The 10033-nt window shown below is 41.4% G+C and overlaps 1 protein-coding gene across 1 annotated transcript; it reads right to left on the bottom strand.

Moving 5' to 3' along the window:
• Window positions 1-2585: 2585 nt before the first annotated feature.
• Window positions 2586-7291, bottom strand: LOC148652774 (uncharacterized). Its single transcript, XM_088599923.1, has 2 exons — window positions 6714-7291; window positions 2586-5315 (listed from the first exon to the last, which is right to left on the bottom strand). Exons 1-2 carry the CDS (start codon window positions 6894-6896, stop codon window positions 3531-3533), a joined length of 1968 nt encoding a protein of 655 aa, XP_088456049.1. The 5' UTR covers window positions 6897-7291; the 3' UTR covers window positions 2586-3530.
• Between the last annotated feature and the right edge of the window lie 2742 nt (window positions 7292-10033).

Below are 10033 nucleotides of genomic sequence, written 5' to 3'. Positions count from 1 at the left end.
ATATTTGTTTATGCCACAAAGCAAGAGGATAGCCACAGGCACTCTGGTAAAGCTCCAATGATATTTGTTTACCTTAAAGGGCTTTAGGTTTGGAGCTTGACACTTTGAAATGTTATTTAAGTGATTAGTATTTAAGTGTTAAGTATTGACTGAAAAGCACTTTTGCACATTATGTACCGGTACCAAGGCCTTTAGTAAAAATGCTTAATCTTTTAGGATGACTTCCAATTTTTTTTCCATCACAGTAATTTTTCTTCACAGTAATGGTTTCTTACTCTAAATACAACTTAGATTAATATAACACAATGTTTGGGCTGTGGAGTCTTCTTCTTCATGACAGAACAGCTGAAATGTTGTCTTTTGTCTTTTCAGGATGGAAAAGACCTTTACCTTTTCATCCAGCACAGGCTTACAGGGAAGCAGTTTTGTCCAACCATTTTGGTTGGATGGATCTGTATTTATAATGGCATATGTCACTTTCAAGTTATTAGTATAGTATAATAGTATAGCTCAAAGAACGGTAATGTTTTTTTTTTGTTTTCTAGAGTAAGAGTACTAGGAGCAGAATGTACTATAGGATGAATTAAAATCACAAAGCAGATTGGAGCTGTAGAGCAACAGGAGAGGCCGAGAAACCAGGGAGAGAGAAGTTACAAAAGGCCCTCTGTACAGTACCTGTGTTCTGTGGTTATACCACGTCACAGTCCCACACACCTGTAGCCCAGCAATTTAAAAAAATTAATAGATGCTTTTCATGAAAACTCTATACTCAAGCAAGAGAATTTCATACATGCTTTCTCCCCCCTCCCATTACACACGTACTGGGATGAAGGCATTACTTGTTTTTCAGTTCGAAAAAGTCTGTGGATGTGCTTTGGGGCTGTCTTTGCACACGCAGTCCTGCACATCAAATTTAAATGTTTTTACTACATTGATCTGCAACAGAGTGAAGGAAGGAAAACTATTGATAGAAAAGTTTACAATGATCAAAGATGAAAAATACCCAAAAGGGCATGTTAGTGGTTTTTATTTTGTTCTTTGAAATTCTTTTATTAATGATATTCATAGTTTATTCAAATGTATATTTTGATTCAAGTTGTATCACATTAGAAATCTGTTATATTTTTAATGTGCACTATATAACCACCCATCAAAATTGTGTACACTTTAATAGTAAAAGTTTTTTAACTATACTATTTGAGGCACAGTTATACACAGTATATATCTCTTATGTAGAGACAGATGAGAGTGGGGAGTTAGCAAACTAACAAGCGGAGGTAAAAATGACCTACTGATCTAAAAACCTCAGCAGAGTTTCTTTATACTTGTAAGTATGACTATCTTCAAATTGTTCTTCTACATATATAACACAGATTCTGCATATATAGCCCACTTAAATAATTAAATTCAGTTCACAAAACGAACCAATTATTTTCAATTACGACTGTCACCTTTAATCTCCCACAGCTGTTGATGGTAAAATGATTCACTTGGGAGTATGAAAGCCACTGATTGGTCACAGGCCTGACAACACTTTAACAGCTAGACTGTCCTGGCTTGGTGAGAAAGGGCTGCTTAATGCAAGCAGGGGGGTTTACATTAAGCGCTGCATGTAGTCCTTTGCTGTACTGTCACACACTGCCAGGAACATCAGCTCCCAGCTGGGCCTTGAATTATGTAAGAGGGACCCAGCTGCTCCAGTGTGAGCCCCTGCAGAGGCACCCGTCTCGGAGAGAGCGCTGGAGAAGCCAGACACCGCGGCCCCCTGCCTTCCTGCATACCATACCTGGACACACAGACCACTTATTCATCGCTCCGCCATCTCCGCCGAACTAACGCCGGCAGCACAGCGCAAGTCAACACGGGCTCAGGTTTCAGAAAACCAAAACTGCAAGAAGTTCCGCAGTTCACGGAACTCAGCTGACTGGTGATGAATTGTACCTTCCGTCCAATGCTTTGTGAACACAGAAAAGTGGCATCACTTCTCCCATTCTTTGCTGAGGTTCCCCATATCTCTGCACAACCTGGTGACATTCCGCCCCTTCCCTTCATCTGCTTTTACAGATGTCAGATGCTAAAGTGGTGTGTCTCCTTATTTCAGAAAACCGGATTAAATAAAATGCAAAAGGAAAAACATTTTTAAAAAAATTGTTTTGTATGGTTCATTGTGCAAATAGGATTCTGAAAATGGTTCTTCATGAACAGTTGTAACCATTTAAAGGGTAGATATTGTTTAAAGCTTATTCATAGCTTTTTCTTCTAATCAGATTGCAGATCTCAGTTACCAGATTTTACCTACTCATAAAATAATTAAACTGAAAATTTTATTTTGATGAGCTACATGAGACCAAAATCTAGAAAAAAAAACAATCTACGAGCTTGATTTCTGCTGTACTTCCTCTGGACACCAAGGTCAGCTCTGCTAGCAAATCTTTCACTGGATTTGATCCATTGTGTATCACATTCTGTCTATGTTAGCATCTGAAATTCAGATACCGCTGTATAATACATCCTTTGTAACTTCAAGCCCTCAGAATCAAATGAAGGTCATTTCTTTCTTAAAAGACGTTCCAGAAAGTCTGCTGTTGTTTCAATAAAATTTAATTTCAAAACATTTTGACAATTCTTTAGTAACCCTGTTTATATGAAGTGAGATTCCTTTAAGAAAAAATACTGCTATACGCTGTGTGAAGTACAATTATACAGCTGTTTGCAGAAAAAAAATCTCACTTAGATTTTCTGAAGGGGCACAGAAGTCTTGGGAGAAATTTCTTGTAGGCCACAATCAGGAACAAAGGTTGTGCAAATAAGGGGGGAGGGTGGGGTTAGGTCATCGTGGTGATCACTTCTCTTCTAGTAACTCACCTTTACCCTGTTTTAAGAGTTGAGTGTTGTTTTTCTTCTAAGAGATGGGTACTGGGTTTCGTTACCAAACAAAAGTGTCAGGAAATCTGCACATTGGTCAGAGACAGAAGTGTTTCTGGGGCCTTGTGCTACTATTACATAAATTCCATTTATAAAAAAATGACATCCTTTCGAATGATGGATAAATTAATCTAAAAACAACAACAATCATTATTTTTTAGACTGATTAATTACTTCATTTATTTTAAACACTGGAAACAAGAGGATCATGTAGTCTGTTTGGTTGTTACTAACCAAGAGATCCAAAGACCACATCTGGTTGGAAGTGTCTAGGGTATCAGCTTCAACAACACGGCTGGACAGCTTGCTCCAGACTCCTACAACCCTTTGTGTAAAGAAGTGTCTCTTGCGCTCAATTATACACCTCCCTTTAGCAGCCACTCTATCCTCTGGTTTGTGTTTCACTACTAATTCAAAAGAAGTCAGAACTTCATCTCTTCTTAAAGACCTCAAACATACAATTCTTTGCACAGCACTGACTACTGTATTTTTCCCCATGGTTACGCTACGCATCCTACATTAATTAAAAATATGGCACCAGATCACTTGCTTCTTTTTCTTTAACCCACTTCAATGTGGCTCGGACTGCAGGCACCTGGCAGAGATCAGTTACTCAGCCTCTCATCAGCTGAAAGGAACGGACAGGAGTCCCAGTTGTAGCGCAGCAGCAGGACCTGCTCGAAGTGGTTGTCACTCGTGCCGTTGTGCTGCTGTGTGAGAATCTGCCCACCGTGGCTGTAGAGGCGTTCCACAGGCACGCAGGACAACAGCGTGGTGTTGTATTTGATGAAAAGATGCCTCACAGCGGGGTACTTTTTCAGGCAGCTGGTGCACTTGCTCGTGTCTAGTAGGTAGTTTCTCACCTCGCTCTCTATGCTGTTGTTGACCTCACCATGGGTGGTGGCGAAGTTGAAGAAGTTGTCCTCCGACTCTGAGTCCGAATCGCAGGCAGCCTTGGGGTCGCTGTTGCCGTGCAGCTCCTCCTCCGCGGCTGCCACTTCGGCCAGCATCTTTTCGGCCTCTTCCCTCTCGGCAGGAGGAAGCCACCACATCCGAAATTTGGGAATTGTGAGAGTGGCTATTTTGGCTTCCCGGCTGCCCAAGAGCTTCTCAAACTTGCAGTCAATGGCTCTGATGAGGGTGTCAATGAGGTGCGCTAAGAAGCGTACGTAGGGCTTTATTTCCGATAGTTTGGTCTTCAGGGTCAGGACTGTGGGCAAAAGATAGCCCAGGAAGCATTTTTTCTCTCCCTGAATGAAGTCCAGAGAGTAGGCAAGAGGCTTTAGCACTTCCACATATTCCTGGAGGAATAACATTTCTTCGGCCTGGAAGCTTTCCACAACAAGGAGATTGCAAGCTTCCTGCAGCTGTTCATCCGTTAACGATAAGATCTTCTGGATAGCACGATATTCGTGAATCCACCTCATGGCACTGGGAACTACCACCTTCATGCTGGCGATCTCTTCTATAAAATCAGCGGCCAAGCTTGAGATATGGGCTTTCTGCCATATGGCTAAGCACTTTGCCATGGCACTTCTGTAAAGGCCACACGTCGCACCCTGTGACAAGGCTTGGTGAACATCACTGGAAGCAATGAACCCGAGGGTATTAGCAGCACAGCGCTGGTGTGGTGGGAGCAGGAACTGGAGCTCCTTTATGTCACTCTCCAGGATTTCATTCACATCTTCGAAGACTGTCTCATGGCGGTGCTCGGGCACTTCCTCTTTGTAGGCAAACTGCTGGAATGCCTTGACCAAACTGCTCCCGTTGTCGGTCACCGTGCACTGCAGTTTAACCTGGATGTTGAAATGCGAGTGAATTTCGTTGAGCTTTGCCACAAGAACGTCACAGGTGGGCCTTCCCTGCAGGGGGGAACACGCCAGAGCTACTGATTTTCTCTCCAGGGTGCTGTCATCTATCCAGTGGCAGGTCACTCCAAAATAGCTGCGCCCATTAGCTGTCCAGACGTCGGCCGTACTGCACACTGAATGGACTCCCATCAGCTCTGCAGCTATCGTCTCTTTCATAGACTGGAAAGCCCACCCGATCTTTTCCACTAGAGCTTTCTGGCTCATGAGGGATCTGCCAGGCTGGAGTCTCTCAATAAGTTTAACGAAGGAGGGCTGTTCCAAGACTGAGAAGGCCTGCACATCTGCAACAATGAAGTTGAAAACCAGGGCATTCACTTTCTTTTGAGTCACAGTCTTGAATGAGCTGGAAAGCTTGGCTAGCTTTGCTGGTCTCTCTTCACTGGTGCCGTCTCTGAGCTCTCTGATGGGCAACTCAGACTTGCTGTCAGGCAACTGGCTGACTTGACCCAAATCCTCCAAATACCTCTTGTGACAGGGAGTCTTCGGCACATAGCTGGCACAGGTATCTGGATGCATTCTCTGAAAAACATCAGAACAGCCACCTATGAGAGGAGGCCAGCTGGCCCTTTGACTCATCTGATTCAATTTTTAATTTTTCTACAGTTTCACAGTCAGTAACAACCCCCCACCACCACAAGAAGGGACAGTTAAGAGCAGCTGATCTACTGTAATCTGCATGTCTTTGGTGTATGAGGACACTAGGGCACTGAGCAGACAGAACATGCACACTCCACAAAAAAGGTCAGACAGTAGTCCAACCCCCCACCACCATCCACCACAGCCAACAGTGTTAAGGATGGATATTTTGACAAAGGCACTTGTTAAGCATGAACTAAAATTAAAAACAAAAGAACAAGCTCCTGAATTAACTTCTTCTATTCCGGAATTACATGTCAGTCTTACCTTTATAGTGCCTTTTAGAATAACTTTTTTAAATCTCTCAGACTGATCAAGCACATAAAATGTTGTAATAAAAAATATTAAAAACATGAAGTTTGCTTTGAAAACCATGCACGAAACCATTTCAATAAAACCCACTTTTAAATTTCAATTTAGCTTTCCACATTTGAATGTGAAACACAAGTTTTAAATTTATGCTATAATAAGGATATGATTCTCCAGTATACCTCAGTACTGCATTCATCTATACATTTTTAATATGTGCTGAATTTAGAAGTCCTAAATGGGCAATTGGGTACAAATTAAAATAATAACCATCTCTATCATTAAAACTTTAACATTCATTTCATTTTTTAAATTGACATTCATTTTTGACATTTTGCATAAAAACCTAAATGGTAAACACCAAAAGTAGTGCATTCAGTTTAGCTACCCGATCTTTAATAATAATAATAATAATAATAATAATAATAATAATAATAATAACAACAACTCTTGGTAAGCTTCATTACAAAGCAAACAATTAACTACTTCCTGTATTCACTTTAAGGCATTAGGGGTACTTTAAATATACTTGTGATGGAATTTGTATGCATGCAAACCGCATGTTCTATTTTTCAAGTGCATCATTCCTTTGAAGCGTTTATTGTGAAAAAGAACAAACCAGTTTTGTACGGAGATTATGGAGCCGGGGTACATGAACCAGTATTGCGTCATCATAAAGCATTCCAACCAATCAGAAGCGAGGAGCGCTGCGTGGTTCTGGCGTCATAATCGCAGCACGCTTTTTCTGAAATGCAGTATCGGGGCAATGTTCTCATCAGGTGAGCAGTACAGGCCTTACACGTGAAACCCTTTTCGTCTTCAATAGTGACGTAACACTCAGATAACGGCGAGATCTATAGCGTTTTATGCACACTGCCTTCCTTTCCGTGGTTTCACTGGAAACTCACCTTGCCCCATTTTGACATTCCTCTTAAATGCCAGCAATTAAAATCAATCAGAATCGACTCTTACCTCTAGATGTTTTTTTAGATTTGATGTTGAGTTCTTAGATGTTGAGAGTAATTTCTCTACCGGCTTGCATAGTCTGCACTGCACCGTCACGTTCTTGCCCTTTTCCTCCTTAAAGACGAACAGGGAAGCAAACTTCCAAGAGGAAAACGCGTTGCCTTGGTTTCCATTGACCTCCATTTCCATTAGCCCTCAGACTAAGCGCAGACAACTGGGAATTTTATCTTAATAATGCCTTCTTTCTTTGCAACACCACGCGTTTTTAATTTTTTTAGCTTCTAACGCCCCCCGCACAATCCCCCCGTTTTGAAACGCCCTTCTGTTATTGTTGCCGGCGTTGTGCTCCGTGTAGCGTCTGAGGGTCTTTGCCAAATCATATCCAAAAATACATGATAAATACTACACGAGTTCAACTAATACGTTTAATTTGTGCCTCCCTGTGAAATATCTGCTGTATGTAGGGTTTATTAATAGAATAAAACCGAAAAATGAGCAGTTGAAACGCACGTCCTTGGGCAAGCGCTGTAGTAATCAGATTACAGCTGTGGGTAATCCATTACCGGTACACCTCATAGCTGACATCCCTCATGCAAAACCACCTATCGCTGCAAGGAGAGAGGAGGGCTGAGGGGAGGAGAATGAGTGACAAAGGACAGGGTTTAAAGACACAGGCAAAAAAATATACAATAACCCAGAAAAATTGTTAGTTTAGCAGAAGTTAGTCATGTCATTACATAAACTACATCGTTCGATTAAATGCCCTGGGGGCAATTATTTTTTTATTAAAAACCCTTCTGGCCTTCTGCTCTTTAGTGTCCTGTAAAAAGGAGGTACAGTAGGTGATAGGTTTTCTCTTGTTATGAAATAAAGATGTGCTGATGAAGGTCACCATGCATGGTTACTTTGCCAGACCGACCTTGACCTTATTATTTGGTGTCTAAATGGTGGGTTAATGTCGTCCACCATGAATTCATAGTGTTAAAAATAAGGGGAGAGAGATGAATGAATTTGTGACTGTTTATCTGCAATAAGATCTAATTTTCCAAGAGCAACCAAGGAAAAGTAGAATCCCGACAGCCTTCAACAGAATATTATTTATTACAACGTACGTAGAACCCTTCACACACATGCTGTAAAGAACATTATAAATGCAACGTTTAATACCAAAGGTTTTGCATTTTATTAAACAGAGGCTTTTGAGCTGCCCTCTTGAAGGTCACGTAAATATTTTAATTTGAGCCCATGAAATTTACATCTATATCAGTCGGAAGATAATGTACTGTAGAACAAAACAGTGTGTTGGCTCTTTCAGTTTCCTGGGAGCCCTCAGGGGTGACTCTTGTTTGCTGACTTGGAATGTGGTTTACCCAGACAGCCCCAGCCCAGATAAAGCCAGTCAGAATCCCAGCTCCCACACGGCCTCCAGCCAGTACTTCCACGCCGCAGCCCATTGGAAGTTCCTCTGTGACGCTACGAAAAACTCGAGGCTCGTGCCACTGGGCTGCTCAGTAAACTGAAACACAGTGGAGTGAAATCTCACTGTGACAGTAATTGAAGAGTCCTCTCCGCTCCACTCACATAGCCGGTATAAACATCTCTGAAATTGTCTGAGCCTTCTTCGCTGTTCCCTGGGGCTACTTTTGAGCACATGTGCATGAAACCCAATTAAAATGAAAACTACTGTGCTGCAATACAAGCACCTTATCATTATGCTCAGGTCATTTTCATCAGGCCAGTGTTGTCAGTGTTTTGTTTTAATCAAACTGAGAAAGGGAAACCTTTTTCACATTTCACTAGCGTTTACTTTCCTGTTGCTCTAATTCTAATTAAATTTGGACCTGATCTTTGCTATGTGGACTAGTATCAAGAGAGTTTGATCTCAGATTCCGTTTTCAACCCTGTTATTAGTACATGAAACAGAGTATGATAGGAGACTTAGGAGACTTTATTTTGTCTTTTCCTTTACTAATGAAAGGAACCATTCTGATATTCACCATATTTGCATTTAAAAGTTGCAAAAATTACACGTATGTAACCACTTTTTGTGTAATGCTAGAGACAGAGAACAAATCTCTGTTGTGTTGGCCTGTGATTGCTATTTACTGGTTTCCTTTAAAACATGTATTCAGAAGTTTCTTTCCTGAATCTCCTCTCTCAGACTGAAGCGAAGTGAATGAGACACAGCTCCAACTCTACATGCATGCTAATGACACTATCATTGGCCAAATCAACAGTAACAATGAGATACTACAGGGATGAGGTCAGGAACCTGGAAGAGTTACTGGAACCTCGACAATAATCTCTCCCTCAACATCAGCAAAACCAAAAAGCTGGTTATCGATTTCAAAAAGCAGGGTGGGGACCACACCCCTGTTCACATCAATAGGGTGGCTGTAGAGATGGTTAACATCTTCAAGTTCCTGGGTACCGTCATTGCTAATGTTTTAACTTGGTCACAGCATGTAACTGGAGCTACAAAGAAGGTGCAATAGCACTTTTACTTCCTCAGACAGTTGACAGTTCTTAAAATATTCTTACCTCATACTACAGGTGCCCCGTTGAAAGTGGGCTTACATGTTGTATTCATCCAGGTGGATGCTGCACATTGGTGGTGGTGGAGGGGATCCCCATTACCTGTAAAGCGCTTTGAGTGGAGTGTCCAGAAAAGCGCTATATAAGTGTAAGCAATTATTATTATTATTATTATTATTATTATTATTATTATTATTATTATTATTATTATTATTATTATTCCAGTATGGTTTGGCAGCAGTTCGATACCTGTTCAAAAGGTGTGATCAGGGGGTGATCAGGTCAGCCCAGTCCATTATTGGGAAACAGCTGTGGGCATTTTTACAACCCGCTGTCTCAGGAAGGCTAGGAGTACTGCTGAGGATACCACTCATCCTGGTTTCTCACTTTTCTCTCCCCTGCCCTCTGGTAAGTCTTTTAGGAGCATGATGGCATGTACAGTTCTTCCAGATTAAGAGGCAGTTTCTTCCCTCGAATTGTCAGATTATTGAATTATTGAATTCTACCTCTACCGCTGGCTCACACTAATGATTGTTTTGCACACTGCTTGTGCTGGCTCTAATTTAAGTTGTGTATTATTCAACTTTGTTGTTGCTGCTGCTGCTGTCCCGTGTTTAAGTTAGTGTTTCCTGAATGCTTTTGTATTGGAGCGTACATGCAAATAAGCATTTTGTTGCACTTGTGTGTATGACGAATAAAGTGAACTGAACTTGCCAGTTCCCTGCCAGCTTCATTATCTTTTGATTCTCTGTGTCATAGTATTTTTCTTCATCCCTGCATGACCATTCCCC

The sequence above is a fragment of the Lepisosteus platostomus genome, chromosome 11 (assembly GCF_059453375.1).
Source record: "Lepisosteus platostomus isolate fLepPlt1 chromosome 11, fLepPlt1.hap1, whole genome shotgun sequence".
NCBI classification, from domain to species: domain Eukaryota; kingdom Metazoa; phylum Chordata; class Actinopteri; order Semionotiformes; family Lepisosteidae; genus Lepisosteus; species Lepisosteus platostomus.
This window is presented reverse-complemented; position numbering and strand designations above follow the sequence as displayed.